General features: G+C 39.7%; 1 protein-coding gene across 1 annotated transcript in view; it reads right to left on the reverse strand.

The window, feature by feature from the left end:
* Positions 1-13524, reverse strand: part of ap1m3 (adaptor related protein complex 1 subunit mu 3) — a 35971-nt gene extending 22447 nt beyond the window's left edge. Inside the window, exons 1-4 of the mRNA XM_037770871.1 lie at positions 13289-13524; positions 4260-4416; positions 3668-3735; positions 3139-3269 (exon numbers count right to left, since the gene is read on the reverse strand). Of these exons, the coding sequence (XP_037626799.1) occupies positions 3139-3269; positions 3668-3735; positions 4260-4416; positions 13289-13330 (398 nt within the window). The 5' untranslated portion in view covers positions 13331-13524. The remainder of the gene's footprint in view (positions 1-3138; positions 3270-3667; positions 3736-4259; positions 4417-13288) is intronic.
* Positions 13525-16771: the final 3247 nt, after the last annotated feature.

Here is a 16771-nt window from a genome sequence, read left to right on the forward strand (position 1 = left end):
AATGACATTGTGCTTGTGATTCTTACCACCAATGTCACGTATGATGTCCGTTGTGTATGTGTACAGTATGTGTGAGGTCTTTCTTTTCCATCGACTATATACAGCAACAGGAATGGTATCTGTGTTCCATGTGCAGTTTCTAATTTGAGAGAAGGGTTGCATGTAGAGTTATGCACAAGTCAAACAGCTTGGGTATTAATAATCTTGCTCCAGACTTTGTTTCCAGATTACACTGTGCTTCTGGTAACCAAAATTGAAAATGTATTGTATATCTGTTGTCATTGATTCAACTGTTCAAAGTATATGAGGATTTATTTACTCAAATAACTAATTGTTTTATTTTCTTCTTTTCATTTCTTTTCTTTAAACTTGCAATAATTTTTTTTTTTTTTTTTTTGCTACTTGTGGGCAACGGAAAGAAGTTGTGAACATAACATTGACATATCATCACCTTTTAAGTTGATATGGTGAGTGATATGGTAGTAAAGTTGCTTATTCACACATCCAGCAGTTATGGAGTAACATTATCATTCGTTTGGGGTTGTGTTTCTGTCCACCTGATGAACGTAAGTCTAATATTCACTCTCTTTTAGCTCCGTTTTTGGTCTCTACCGACTCCTGAGGGAAATATCTGGCTCTTTACGCTAAGAGCTAGTTGCTAACTGTGTCTGTCTGCTGTTTGGTGCTGAGCAAGTACCGTAGAGTGGGTTTTTAGAGCTGTTTCGCTGGAAACAGCCGAAAATGATGCTATATATGAGAGCCGTGAGAGTCAACCAAAACAGTGAAGCTGCAGGACAGACGGCTAAACAAGACGGCAAAATGAGCTGAAACTTGATGTAAAGCTCTGTGAAGCTGAGAGGAGCTGCAGATTTGGTTGATAATTCTCTGTAAATTCATCACTATGAGCGACCACTTTCACAATTGTTTTCACATTTATCATTCGTTGATTATAGCCACAAAATATTGATTATAGCCATTCTAAATGCCAATTTATCAATCAATGCCTTCTGAATAATCAATGCCTTCTGAACAAACGCAAACATAAACACACTAACTAACTTGTTTTCAGTCCAACTGTACATTTCCTATCTGATGTCAACAACAAAAAGTGCTAAATAAACAAGTTTTAGATTGATTGACAGATTGAGGAAAAATGTTCTCCCTAGTTTTCCACCCCAGTTCCTCCCACCTAGAGGGTCTTGAACGCATGTCGACGCGCAGCAAAGTCTGACAGTGTTGAGAGATAAAAGGCTGCGACAAGTGGGCTTGAGGTCGATGTTGGGTTGTTTTTGTTGCTTCGCTGTTTGTTCTGTTTTTGCCCCGATTCTCTTCAGAAATGCTAATGAAAGGATCTGGAAGCGGGGTTGGCAGCAAACTGACAGATTAGCATAACAATAGCAATAACAACAAACACACACACATGCATGAAGGTGCATACAAAGACACACACATGAACACATTCACATGCATCCCTGCAGTCTCACTTGCTCAGTCTCTTGCATCTGCCCCCACACACGCACACGCATACGCACACGCACACGCACACACACACACACACCCACACACACGTTTATACTTTCACCAGGTAGTGTTATAATGAAAGAGAAAAAAACGGTTTTGTGGTGGGTGGGTCATGGACAGGTCAAAGAACTGGAATAGCTTGCAGACAGAGAGACACAGTGAATGTGTGTGTGTGTGTGTGTGTGTGTGTGGAGAGAAATGACACTGTGTCTCCTTGGAGAAGACAAGAGCGGGGCTTTTCTGTCTGAGAGTCTCGAGTGTGTCCAGCTGACGGTGTCATTGTGTCTGAGTGCCAATAGGAGCCTGGTAATTATCAGCCCTATTCAGACACTAAACACACATACTGTACACACACACACACACACACACACACACACTTACAACCTCAGCCAAGCCTTGGTGCACAAACAGCACACAAAAACGAATCATCAATCACATTCCACCAGAGTATGCCCAATCACATTTGGGACATTCAAATGGTAAACAATGGACCAAATGTGCAAATTGGAACGTTTCAAATATAAAGTTCACCGTTAATTAGAAGCAAAGCCGATCACATGCACACAGAGCCCATGTTATCATACTACTGCAAAGTGAACGTTGAGCCTTTTCCCTGGAAACAAACTCTCGCCTCTCTGAGGAGCAAAGAGGAGGGAAAAAGCAAAACAACCCCTGTGTACACCGTGAACACTTGTGAAGCCCAAGAATAGTAGTTGCTTCAGTTCATTTCACTTGCTGAATAAAGTTCCCTTATTCATTGTAGTTTTAGTCACCAGCTGTACTGTGTTGAATGAAAAACAACAAACAAAAGCCAGTGGTACTTCAAACAGAATCACTGCATACTCTTCTCACTCCCATCTCTGCTGGTCACTTACAGTATGAAATACAAAGCTGCTATCTCACTGAAAAACGTTCATGTTTTGTTCCGTGATGGATGATACAGGTACCACTTGAGCTAATGTGGTTACATTAAAATCGGACTGGAGTGCCTTAGTGCATTACAGCCTTTGAGAATTTGATACTTTAACCTTCACACCTTCATCAGCCGGATTAATGTTACACTTAAAGTGCCTGAACACAGAGCCAACGCACATAATTGATCCAAATTTTGTCAAATGTTAAAATCTAGACCTTTTTTATGGTGTTGGAAAAATAATTGTACAGTAACTGCTTCACTTTTAAAGGGACAGTGTGTCGGATTTGGCGGCAGCTAGCGGTGTGGTTGCAGATTGCAACCAACTGAGTACCTCTCCGCTCATTCCTCCCTTTCCAAGACTGCGGTAACGTGAGCCGACGAGTGCAAAACCGTGGTAACGCCATCCTTACCATAGTAACACTAATAAAAACATGGCTGAGCAACATAGCGGGCTCCATGAAGAGGACCATCATCACAAATGCTCATCATTCTAAGCTAACGAAAACACAACGATTCTTAGTTTCAGGTGATTACACACTAATGAACAGTTATGAATATTATATTCCATTTCTGTTAATAGATCCCCCGAAATGTTACACACTGTTTTTGTAAGTTTTGTCAATATTAGCCATTGTCAATATTAACCACTCCTATTATTAGGCGTGAACATGCAGACACAGCAGTCTTTATTGTTGTCTTACTCTTGTAAGATCTTGCTGTCGGTTGTCTGAGGGAAACCGAAGTCCATCACTTCGTCCATCAGCTCGTACACCGTCACAAAGTTGTCGCGAATACTCTCCTCCTCGACCTCCTTAAAGTACTCCTTAAATACCTACGGACACAAACAGGCAGACGCAGTTCGACATACACCGCGTGTTATATTATAGTAGCTATATAACATGCAAGTTGTTTGGCTGTACTGTACTTTTTTCATGCTTTTTTCATTGTGTATTGGATGGAAAATTGTACATTTATGCCATAGGCTGGCTGTATTCAAAAAGCAAAAACCTGTAGCAAGATGTTTGTTTTCAAAGGTACAGTATTGAATAGATATATGCAGTGAGAAAACAGCCAATGACTGTTATATGATAAGAGAGGTAGTTGCACCTCTTACGCCAACATGATACAGATAATCACTTCAATCAGGCTGGGTGTGTTGATAACACAGGTGAACACAAGTAGCAAGTAGAAGTTAAAGATTTGGACTAAAGTCTGATGAAACAAACGCACCTGGATAATTTTATAAAGAAAAGCGTAGACCAGGGAAGCGTTGGCATTCTTCTTCGTCATCGCCACCACTGAAGAACAGACTGTTAAGGAATAACTGTACAGCTACAGAAACGAATATCTATTAGTGCTGTGGGTGGTTACGAGATGAATGCCTTGAAATAAAAAGTTAGCAGAATGCATCACAGTGGCGAGCAATTGAGCACATGGCCACAGGGAGGTAAAACAGCTCAGTTGTCTAATGCAGTGCACTGGGAATACCACTTACTCACAACTGCAATATCATGCTGAATTAATAATGTGTAAGGAAGTTTGACTGCCCAATCTCGCATTAAGAGAGTAGGATATACAGTGCATAACACATCACAGTGAATCTGTGTTCAATTTTTCATCTGGCAGTGAAACGTGATGTGATGAGACAGAAGCTGAGAAGCCGGGGACTTCTTATGGAGCTGGAGACAGCCGAGGAAATATTCAGGTATATGTGTTAGAGGCTGTAAAATCTCTGCTACATTTTATATTTAATAATTTCTCTGGAGATATATACGACTGATGGGAACAGTAAAGTAAGAAAGACGTGATCTCAAATGGATACAGTAAAGGTTGTTGTGTTTGATCCACAGGAAGTGTGAGGAGCCGCGGGTGACCAGAGGCGTCATCTCAGCCTCCTCTTCTCTCTTCATCAGGATGGGCATAAAGTGGTCGATCTCATTCATGTCCATGTTGCCCTTGTAGTTGCGGCAGATTAGGACCTGGATCCAGAATGTAAAGAACAAAATATAGAGGCAGAAGACATCATTATAGAGCCATTACCCAGTCATTAAATGTGTATAGCTTTTGGCTGGAGATACCAAACCTGAGCACTCAAGCTTAAACATGCTTCAAGGAAATGTACTGTACAAACTGTGTTGCCAACTTCTGATGATGAATGATGAATGACCACCTCAACCTCAACATGAAACAAGAGCTAATGCAGACTTTAACAAAGCTCGAGTGATTCTCAGCTTTGAAATTATGGCAAACAAAAGGTGCCACACCGGCGGCGTGGTTATATGGATGGTAATGTCTGTCTGTTGGTGGGCCGGTCCACCACTCTGGTTCAGACTGAAATATCTCAACAAGTATGGATCAGTTGCCATGGAATTTTGTCCATACATTCACGTCCCCCTCAGGACGCATTGTAATAACTTTGGTGACACTCTGACTTTTTAGCGCCAACATCAGGTCAAATACTTTGGATTCTGACCAAATATCACAGATTGTATATAAGAAGTAGACATGGTCACCGTGATGTCACCCATTGGTTTGTGGACTGCCGTTATGAAAACTCGAGTTTGGCATTTTGGCTGTCGCCGTCTTGGCTTTTTGCAACCAGAAGTGACACGAGAGGGTGGAGCTAAGTACAACTGAACGCTGAATAAGACATTTTCAGGCGACCTAAATGTTACAATTAACTTTCATGAACTGAAAACACACTGTGAAAGGGTTAAAGTTGTAAGACAAAAACACGGACAACACCCAGACCGGTCAACGCTGTGATAGCAACCTGTCAATCACAAGGTAGCCACACCCTAAAGCATACCCTGCTTTATGGTCTATTTGACTCTGAATGGGACCATAATTTACTAAATGAACATCATGCTGTATTGAAGAAGACTTGAAACTAGCAATTGAGACCATAAACTCATGTTTACAATGTTAACTGAGGTAATAAATCAAGTGAGAAGTAGGGTCATTCAGAGACTTCTATACAATCTGACAGCCAGAAAGAATGCAAGTTTAAGGGAATTCCGCATTGGCTTCATTTTTTCAGTCCCAGAGGTTTCCCACTGCCAAAAAAGCTGCAACACTAATGACATTTCCATCAGCCTCAGCTGTGATTTGTCTTTAGTGCTTAATAGTGTAGAAGAAGAGTCTTCCATACAACCACTTTCCCTTGTACTGTATGCATTTTGACTCCTCTTCATTGTTAGCGAGTGCCTACATTTTCCAGATTGGCTTTCAACAACCCTCTAAAAAGAGCTAGAACCTGTTTGTAGTAAAAGTTGGATGTGTGCTTATTAATAAATCTAGCTAGTTAATCAATTACTTGTTGACACGCCTATAATTGCAGCCTTTCCCTTGCCTTGCCTTGCCTTTCCCAATACTACAGATAGAGCCTCTTATGACTGCATGCAGTCAGTTCTTTTGAGACACGTGTCACGAGAGAACTCGATATTTCTGTTTTGAATGGTTGAATGTCAGTGCGAATAGCTGAGTCTATAAAAGACGCCGTATTTCTATGAATCTAAGAGACTGACATCCTCCTGATATGTACTGAACACACAGTTGGATTACTTTCTGCAAACAAACAAACTATTGTGGATGCACTGAAAAGAATACACACAAGAAAAAGAACAACACATGTCCAAATAACACAAGAATGACCTAGAAAGAGCACTTGTTGTGTTAAGTCATGGTTTTGAAGTGACGACAACACTAACATTTATCAAAAAGTATAGAAATGTGCATATTTATATCACAGAATTGCACAATTGTAATGTATTTTTAAATAACTGTCGACGTCTTATTGAAGATTCGCTTCATTTAGCCCTGAGAAACCGCCACACGCCTCTTAATCTTAATAGAAACACACACGCAACAAGATGACTCAGTAGTCTTGCTGGAGTCCGGACACACCGAGTGAAGTGAAGAAAGAGATCAAAGCTTCTACGCTTGAGGGATCTAGATGACACACACACATATACACAAATACACACACACGCACACACAGCTTCCCCCTTTCTTTAAAAGAAGAGTCTGTTGTGCAAGGGTCACACAGGGGCACATACAACAAAGGCAGGAGGAAATAAGAAATAAACAAAAAGGAAATGCCAGGAAAGTAAAGTAATCTGGGGGAGAATAAAGGATATGAACAGGCCACTGCTCGGCTTGAGAGGAGACACAAACCACAGAGTGAAGAGTTCAGAGGTCACTAGAGACAGAGAATGAGCTATGAGACAAATCTTTGTATCAAAAAAGCAGCAACACTGCAGACCCCTGCATGGAAAGGTATCCAGAGGTTCACTTTTGTTGTTCTGGAAGTAAACTTTGATAGACAAACATAACGGAAAGTGTTGTATCAATATGAATTATTGTATATGTATTGTATATAGGGGCTGTCAAAGTTAACGCGATAATGCAAATTTGTTTTAACGACACTCATTTCTTTAACGCATTAACACAACTTCGGATTTTTAGGTTGTAGCGGGCTCAGTTTTAAAGCTAGAGTGAAGATACTGGCATCATATGAAACTAGAAAAACCTAAGGAATCCATTGGTATCAACCATGTTGGCTTGTCGGAAAGGAGGCTAAGTGATGCTCCAAACTCCAAACCAAAGCTGGACAATAAAGTTGTAATCTATTCTCTTGAAAGTTTTGGTTTTGGACTGTTGGCCAGACAAATAAGCAATTAGATGAAATTATCTTGTGATTGCTATTTTCTGACATTGTGTACACTAAATATTTAATCAATACTTGTTGCAGCCCTTTTAAAAATGCACCATAGATACATTACAAATGGTTCAAAACAACAAAATACTCATCCACAACCCACACTGCACAACATGAGTGCCTAAAGAACATTGCAAAGGGTTAAAAAGTAAAACACAAACACTGTATACCGCTGCCACCAGTATATCAGTTACATAGATCAGGGCGCTGATGTTGCTAGCAGTGCACATGTGTCATGTGCACACACTCAAAACTTATGAGTTGGAGGAAGTTATTTGTAAAGGACATTGTTAGTTTCCGCTTACGAAAATACATAAATGAATCACCGAGTAACATTATCACTGTGTTCCTGTAATTCTCTGAGATTAAATCAAAACCATTTCTGATAAAAAAGTAGGAGTGACACATTTGTTATTGACTTCTCTATTATTCTGCTGTTTCTAACTCCCCACTGTCGGTATATTGATGAGTGTATAACCTTCCTTCGCCTTCTTGTTTTTTGAGAGCCATTTCAGTCAGCTGATAACTGGATGTGAGGATAACAGCACAGTGAGATGTTAAGGGAGTTGCGAGCTCTCAGGTTCATACTTTGACAATACATACTGTATGACGCTGGGAGCTGTGACAATTACGGCCTCGCTGCAATCACAATGATGATTTAGAATAGCGTATGTTTAACCTTTAGGTTATTTAAGAGTCAACATACCATTCTCATGTCACGTCGGTTCGAATGGGTGTCAGTTACACTCAGTTTAAAAAGGAAAACATTAGATAGCGTCGTATATTCAGAGGCAGAACACATCAAACACAACACCTCACACAAACAGTTAGCATATTTCATGCCCCGAAGCAGAGCGCAGCTACTTAATAATCCAGGTCTCATTAAATTCTAGTGTGAATGTGTGTTAAGACACCACACTGTCTGGTAAAAACATATTCTGAGAAGTTGTGTTGGTATTTCCAAATACTACAAATATCATTATGTTTACATCTCTCCATTATGTTTCTACAAATCGAATCATACGTTACATTCATATAGGATGAGTAGCTCAAAGAGGTATAATAATAGTGTTTAAGAATACAATTTAAATAAGAAATAAGATAGAAAGAAGGGGAAAATAATGTTTAGGCATAGACAGGCACACATTTACAGTATAAAATGTGCACAACCTACAGTATAAATAGTGCATTTTTCAGTATAAAATGCACAATGAAGAATAGTTTAAAAGAAAAATTATGTAGCCGTTTTTTTACAATGGCATTTTCTATAGCAGAATAGGACAGTTTCTTACTGTAATGATCCATTGCTGGTTAAATCTAGAAGAATCACCATTTGTGTTGTTTCACTTGAATTTCACAAAAACAACGACAACAAAATATGTTTCTCTTAAAACCACCTTAAAAACCACCAAGGGATTCTCATTCCAGAGACTTTAGTTATTGGGACACAAAAGGCAATCAGTGACTGTTCACAATGTGTGAAATCAATAGGAACCACTCGCTGCTGACCTCTAAAGGCAAATGGCAACCAGAAAAACCCTCGCTGGAGTGTATCACTGAGAGGCAAACTGGAACAGAAAAACACTCTACAAAGCTAATGTCAGTTTACATGACTCATCAACAGTTTGGAAACCAATTACGGCACAAATCTTTAAGCGTAAATCCATTATCACTCAGAGAGGAATATAGCAGGGTAATGATATTTTAGAGTGACAGGGCTGTTGGGAGTCAACTGTTACTGCTTACTTACAGACAAAATAATGGCATATTGAAGGCTGCAAAAAGACGCCACTGAGTTGGCCAATCAATTGCAACCATTTAACATTGTGCATGCTCATAGTGCCTCTTTTTCTAAACAGCTAGAGGTTCATTGTTGCTACAGACTACCAATTCAACAAAACTAAGCGTCAAAAGGCATGCTGGCAGCTCCGTGAGGCACACACAGCGGTGCATTGAGCTCACAGTGACACTGCTAACATGCTGATGTTTAACTGGTATAATGTTTACCATTAGCCGTTAACATTTGTGAATAACTAAACACAAAGTACAGATAAAACTGATGGGAACGGCATTAGTTTTGCAGGGATTTATGATTGATGTCAACCTGCTGATGGCGCCACATGAAAAGTCAGGGAATCACCAAAGACATGAGGACTTGAAATGTCAATACCACATTCTATGGCAAACCATTTAACAGTTGTTGAGATACTTCAGTCTGGACCAAGCAGCAACCTCCGTAATGAGAAGTGAATGTTCCAATGTGGAAGTGGAACTTCTCTCTTGATTTATTACCTCAGTAAACATTGTAAACATGAGTTTGTGGTCTCAATCGCTAGTTTCACATCTTCTTCAATACAGCATGATGTCCATTTAGTAAATGATGGTACCATTTAGAGTCAAATAGACCATAAACCAGGGGATGCTTTAGGGCGTGGCTACCTTGTGATTGACAGGTCGCTACTACGACATTGTACGAGTTGTTCATGTTTTCGTCTTTCAACTTCAACCCTCTCCCACAGTGTGTTTTCAGTTCATGAAAGTTAATTGTAGCATTTAGGTCGCCTGAAAATGTCTTATTCAGCGTTCAGTTGTACTTAGCTCCTCCCTCTCGTGTCACTTCTGGTTGCAAAAAAAACCAAGATGGCGACGGCCAAAATGCTGAACTCGAGGCTTCAAAACGGCAGTCCACAAACCAATAGGTGACGTCACGGTGACGACGTCCACTTCTTATGGTCTGGACCAAAGTGGTGTCCATCAAGAATAAAATGATTGAACTGATGAGGTCAATGTGGATTTGCACTGCCCCTGATAGATAAATAAACTCATAATACAAAAACTTAGAGCCGTAGCTCCTTTGTAACCACCGTTGTATGTCTAAAATGTTAAACCTTACACTTTCATGCCCCCTGTAATGTGCTGCTACTCATTACAACCCAAAACTTCACCGGGAACAAATGATGCCATGCTGATTTTGATAGCCTGACATTTCAGTCTACATAGCAGGTCCCAGCAGCTAGCCGTGTGCGGTCTAGTGCCCAGGAGCTACAACTTAGAGGTGGTGGGGGGATAAAGGGCAGAAGTGGAAACTGGCTTCTCTAGTAGCTGTGTGTTTTCAACTGTGAACTCTAGAAATGTGACCTGTCTACCTGTACACAATTGGTTTGGTTGGTATTTACCAGATTACCTAATTATTTTCATCATTGGTGTCATTTTGGATATTTTAACACTTTTCTAACTGGACTGGTCCGGGCAGAGGAAGAGGAGGACTGAAGGTGAAGAGCTACTGACTTGCCCCAGGGCAGAGATAGACAGATAAATAGAGAGAGAGAGAGAAACCCTTTAATCTGTACAATCAGACATCCAGGCTATGAGGGACTGATCCTTTCCCCCCTGATGGGTATTGTCAAGCATATAAGGCTTCTTCAGTGATTCCTTTTCTTGCCCTCAAATAAATGAACCCTGTGAGGGTTAGATGTAAAAACCTGATGAAATAAGACGTAGTGGAAATTCAGTGTTCTCTTGAACTCATCCCATACTACAGCACACATATCTAACAATTGAAATACATTAAGTTGTTTAGAAATCTATTTAAAAACACAGCTATTTTCAGATACTATTAGGGATGTAACTGAGGATTATTTTCATTAAACTACCAATTACTTTCTCAATTAATCATTCAGGCTATAAATGTCGGAAAATTGAGAAAATGTGCCCATAAGGATTTTGCAGAGCCCATAAGGTTTCGTCTTCAAATTGCTTGTTTTGTCTGACCAATATAGTCCAAAACCCAAAGAGATATGATATTAAAGCTGTAATGATTAGTTGAAAATGAATCAACAACTATTTTGATAGTTGACGAATCATTTTTAAACAAAAAAAATGCAAAGAAATTCACCGGTTCCATCCTCTCAAATGTAAATATTTTTTTCTTTGGCTTCTGATGAGATTCAAGATTCCTTTATTTGTTGTTACTTTTATGCTCCACATAAAAACGAAATTGTGTTTCACACATCCACCACTCAGTAATTCAGTGCAAAACAATTAGTGAAAAAACTATAAAGTAATTAGCTAATAATCAAGAGCACTAATAAATAAGCTAAAAGTCTGCTAAAATAGATTAGAATAATATAATTATCATATATACAGTAATTATATTTTTGGACAAAACAAGCGATTTGAAAACATCACCCTGTACTTGTGGGAATTGGACATTTTTCACTATTTTCTACTTAATCAAGATAATAATTGACAGACTAGTTGCTGATCTTTTTATTATTATTATTATTATTATTATTATTAATAATAATAATAATATTAATAATATTATTATTATCGTTAGTTGCAGCCCCTAAATGATATAGATAAAAGTAGCAAATCCTCATATTTGAAAAGTAGCTTAATGTTTGTCACATCAGCTTTAAAGAAGACAAGTAAACAATGTATCAAAACTGTTTCTGGTTAATGGATTAACTAATTGTTTCAGCTCTAGATACTGCAGCCTGTAGGTGATACAAAATGCATTTCTAGTGAATGTCATGTCCAATGAGTATCACAGTGTCTTCATGTTGCTACTCAGAGCACTCTATAAATGTTGAATTGTCTTTTAATCAATCATGTTATACACCCATGCATACTGTATCTACACTTTTGCTTATGTGTCATTAACAAACATTTTATAGACTGAGCGATTAATCAAGAAAATAATTGACAGACTAGTTGCTGATCTTTTTTATTATTATTATTATTATTATTATTATTATTATTATTATTATTATTGTTATTATTATTATTAGTTGCAGCCCTAAATGATATAGATAAAAGTAGCAAATCCTCATATTTGAAAAGTATCTTAATGTTTGTCACATCAGCTTTAAAGAAGACAAGTAAACAATGTATCAAAACTGTTTCTGGTTAATGGATTAACTAATTGTTTCAGCTCTAGATACTGTAGCCTGTAAGTGCCTAAAAAATATGGGTTTGTCTCTCAAAATGCATTTCTAGTGAATGTCATGTCCAGACACAATTTTGGCAATAAATTAAAAAAAAAATCCTATCACATTAATAAACCTAAGGCACTGTATTTTTTTTAAAATAATTGACAGACTAGTTGCTGATCTTTTAATTATTATTATTATTATTATTATTATTATTATTATTGTGAGTTACAGCCCTAAATGATATAGATAAATGTAGCAAATCCTCATATTTGAAAAGTAGCTTAATGTTTCAACTTTAAAGAAGACAAGTAAACAATGTATCAAAACTGTTACTGGTTAATGGATTAACTAATTGTTTCAGCTCTAGATACTGTAGCCTGTAAGTGCCTAAAAAATATGGGTTTGTCTCTCAAAATGCATTTCTAGTGAATGTCATGTCCAGACACAATTTTGGCAATAAGTTTTAAAAAAAAAATCCTATCACATTAATAAACCTAAGGCACTGTATTTTTTTTAAAATAATTGACAGACTAGTTGCTGATCTTTTAATTATTATTATTATTATTATTATTGTGAGTTACAGCCCTAAATGATATAGATAAATGTAGCAAATCCTCATATTTGAAAAGTAGCTTAATGTTTCAACTTTAAAGAAGACAAGTAAACAATGTATCAAAACTGTTGCTGGTTAATCAATCAACTAATTGTTCCAGCCCTAGATACTGTAGCCTGTAAGTGATACAAAATGCATTTCTAGTGAATGTCCTGTTTTGGCAATAAGTTTAAAAAAAAAATCCTATCACATTAAAAAAACACTATAAGTGTATTTTTTTTAAAGGATGACCTTTTGGGGGTCTGCAAAAAGTATTTAAACTTTGAAATAGGACCCATCACATATAGGCTACACTAAAGGCTGCATCGCTGCACAAGAACAAGCTCTCAGTGTCAAGTCAGCATTAGTGAAACCAGTTGGTCCAGTTGAGCCTCTCTCTTCCTTCCTGATCTCTAGTCTGACATGAGGGCTCATACAGTAGGAAGTTAGCCATTCAATACAAGTATGATATACAGTTAACAGCAGTACAAATGTAAAAATCCTTCAATTCCTGGATTTCACATGCTGATCTACTCTTGTAGCAGGTGCCTGGTTGATCAGCCTGATGTCAACTTTCCCACAACAAGTCGCCACAAACTTACCTTTCCCTTCAGGTCGAGGATGAATATCGCCGACGCAGACATCTTTGGTGGAGAAAAATCCTCGAGAACAAGAACTAGCCTAGATTACAGTGATATGTAGGTCTACTGACAGATGTGGGTCACTTAAAGGGGATAATATTCGCTCCCATCATCCTCCTTCTTCCTCTCCTCCTCTCTCTCTCTCTCTCTCTCTCTCTCTTCAGTCGGTGCAACTCGCTGCTTCTCCGGAGCGGAGCATCAAGCTGGGTGCACCGACACAAACACAACTTCCGGTGGTTAGTGAGGGGACTTTTAAATGGAATTCACCCAAGATTACCAACAGATGGCATAAAGTATCTATAGCCTAACTGAGTAGGCTGTATTTACTCAAGTACTGTGTTTGAGTCATTTTAAAATCAGTTAAGTAGCTATGTATATGCTCAAAAGTTACTTTTGATAGCCTACATCAGGGGTCTGCAGCCTGCGGCTCCGGAGCGACATGTGGCTCTTTAGCCCCTCAGTTAATGAAAAACTTGTTTTCTTTCTTTTTTTTTTCCTACATTTTCATTTTTATTTATCATTATTGTAGGTCTATGGTGATTTTTACATTCTCCAATTGTAGAAATCTGTAATCTATACACCGAATAATTTGTTTTTTTATCATTTCAGTCAGCTAAAATGGGCGTAATATCCTACCCAGCAAACATGCCCCTTTGGGGGCTGTGCGGGGCCCCTGCGGGCAGAAAATTGGGCCCCATGTGGGCAACCCACTGTGGGCCCCGTTACCGCCGTGAAATGCGGGGCACGTGTGGGCCCCACACTTAAGGGCCCAGGTGGGGCACCGGTGGGTCAGCCCACACCCAGCCCAAAGTGTGGGCTAGGTGTGGGCTGCCCACACTAGGCAGACTGGGCCCCCACCCGGGCCCCAGAGTGTGGGGCCCACTGTGGGTTCTGCTCGCAGTGGCCCCTCATGGGCCCCACACGGGCCCCAAAGAGAATCCGTAGTCTCTGCTGTACTCTGCTCCTCTGCCTGCCTGCCTGCCTTCACTCACACGCCGTGCTCGTTCTCGCTATTTCGCTCCACTCTCACGTGCATGCGTGCACACTTCACACTGTAGGAGAGTTAGTAGCTCTGAGAATATCTAGTGAATGTACAGTGGACGTTTGTGCAGAACTAAATGCTGCAGCTCCTCCAGACCAACAGAGGTTTCCCGTGTCTTGTGAAGTGACGGGGCTCCGCAGCGAGAAACGTTATTGTCCCTGACCAAAACTCCGGTGTTTCCCCTGTTCCCTCCGGCCGCGGTCAGGAGGCTGAAGCAGGAAAAGCCAACACTAGGATCAGCATTGATTCATGGAGAGACCTTCGTCTGGTCAGCTAACATTACTGCCAAGCAGCTGAAATATAGAGTGATATTGTGGTTTTAGCTGACGTGTGTCGTCTCACTGTTTTGAGCGATGCTCGTTCATGTCTATGTAGAGCGAGCACAAGCATGAGCTTGATGCTGACTTTCGTTGACTTAACGGCCACAGGTGTCGCTGTTCCCCAGCCAACATTTGTATGTGGGGCCCAGGTGGGTAGTAAATGGGCTGAAACATGGGCCCTATATGGAATTGTCCATTGGTTCCATAATGGCCCCGTGCCAATTGCCCTTGTGGGTTTCATGCAGGATTACAATGGGTGTTTTATGGGCCCAATCTGGGCAAAATAAACCAAAACTCATCTCGGCCCCAGGTTTAAGTTCTATGTGGGAACTACATGGGGACTACATGGCCTGAAATATGGGTTGTAAGTGGGTTTGTCCACAGTTTCCATGTTGCCCCCAACTGGTTTCATTGTGATCTGGTTCACCCTAATTTCTATGGGTTTTTATAAACACCCACTCTTCACTTTTATTTTGAAGGCGGAATCGGTTTTGCTCCGGCTCGTTGGTGTGAACTTGACTCTTGGTGTTTCCGGGTAGGAGGCTCGCCTGACCGGCTCTCCACAGACCTGTCAGACTGCTCTCATCAGCTGGGCGCTCTCACAGGATCCCAAACAGCTCTAGGCCTCTTTCTCGAGACACAGTGTCAGTCTTAATCACTGTTGTTGATACCACTGTTGTAAAGTTTAAAACGAAAGGAGAGTGTGACGATTTAATGAAAGCAAACAGAGCACACTAGTGGAGAAACTAGTCCTCACAAGTTTGGAGTTTAGGATTTTAAAATACAGTCCAGGAGACACTTTCTTGATTTTTATTGATGTCATACTGTTTACAATTTCCTGACCAAACCATATGATGAGTATACAGTGTGAATAAAGTAGTGGATTCATGCACAGCCCCAGTCACCAGTCTACAAATAGCAGCCAAGAGCCCAAGAAGAAAGTAGCTAGTTAATTACAGGTAGGCTGATGAGGCTTTACTGGAGGCTAGTGATGGGAATTCAGGCTCTTTTTAGTGAGCCAGATCATTTGGCTCAGCTCACCAAGAAGAGCCGGCTCTTTCGGCTGCCAAACGACCTCTTCATTGTACCACTTCTGCATTTTAGAATTCAGCCAAATGTAGCGCTGTTTTGACCTATGATTAGTATGTGTGCACATATATCATTTAAATTATTCAATATAATTATACTAAACCTTATAATTTCCAGAATACCATAATTTTACATGCCGCTTCGTTTCTGACTGTCACTCATCTTGTCTGCTATTCGCGCACCGCTCTCCTCTCTCTCTTTCTCTCCTCCTCTCCCTCCTGCTCTGTACATGTAGACCGTCAGCTCACCGTGCACCCCCGCCCCTCCCTGCTTGAAGGTATGATCCTTGTCTGTCATCACCTGATTGGTCGCACGAATGTCAACACAACATTCAGTCACAGTAAGTGCATGGAGTGCCCGTGGCGCGGAGAAAATTGTCCTATCATTCTGCCTTGAATTAATAAAAAAAAAAAAAAAAAAAAAAAAAAAAAAAAGAATGGCTCTTGGACGGGAGCCGGCTCTTATCGTTCACTTAAAAGAGCCGGCTCAAAGAGCCGACTCGTTCGTGACCGACACATCACTACTGTAGGCTAATTGAGCAGGCCTACATTTTTTATTTAGCAGTAGTTGTACCAGGGAATGAAATTAGCACCTGCCACCTGCCAAATACAGGGTAAATGTTGGCTGTGTCAATTAAACACTTCAGGTCACCTGCCAACATGGCAAACAGGTTTTCCTTATATTAAGAAATATTATTTCTAAAAAGCAATTCTAAAGCCTAAATTAAATATAAGGTAACACTTCATTTTACAGGTCTGCAAATGTCATGGTAATTAGGTGATAGTTAGCAAGTAGTTGAAATTTCTTTGAAATTACTGCCAAATTATTACCCAATATTTACCTCAAAACTGATCGAAAATTACTTTATTATAAACATTATTTAATAATTACATTCCGCTATTTCTCAATAGCTGATCATTTATTTAATACAGTTCCAGGAAAAGAACACAAAGTTTATTGATCTGCTTTATTTCCATGTCTGCTGATAAATTG

This window comes from Sebastes umbrosus, chromosome 5 (genome assembly GCF_015220745.1).
Source record: "Sebastes umbrosus isolate fSebUmb1 chromosome 5, fSebUmb1.pri, whole genome shotgun sequence".
Lineage (NCBI taxonomy): Eukaryota > Metazoa > Chordata > Actinopteri > Perciformes > Sebastidae > Sebastes > Sebastes umbrosus.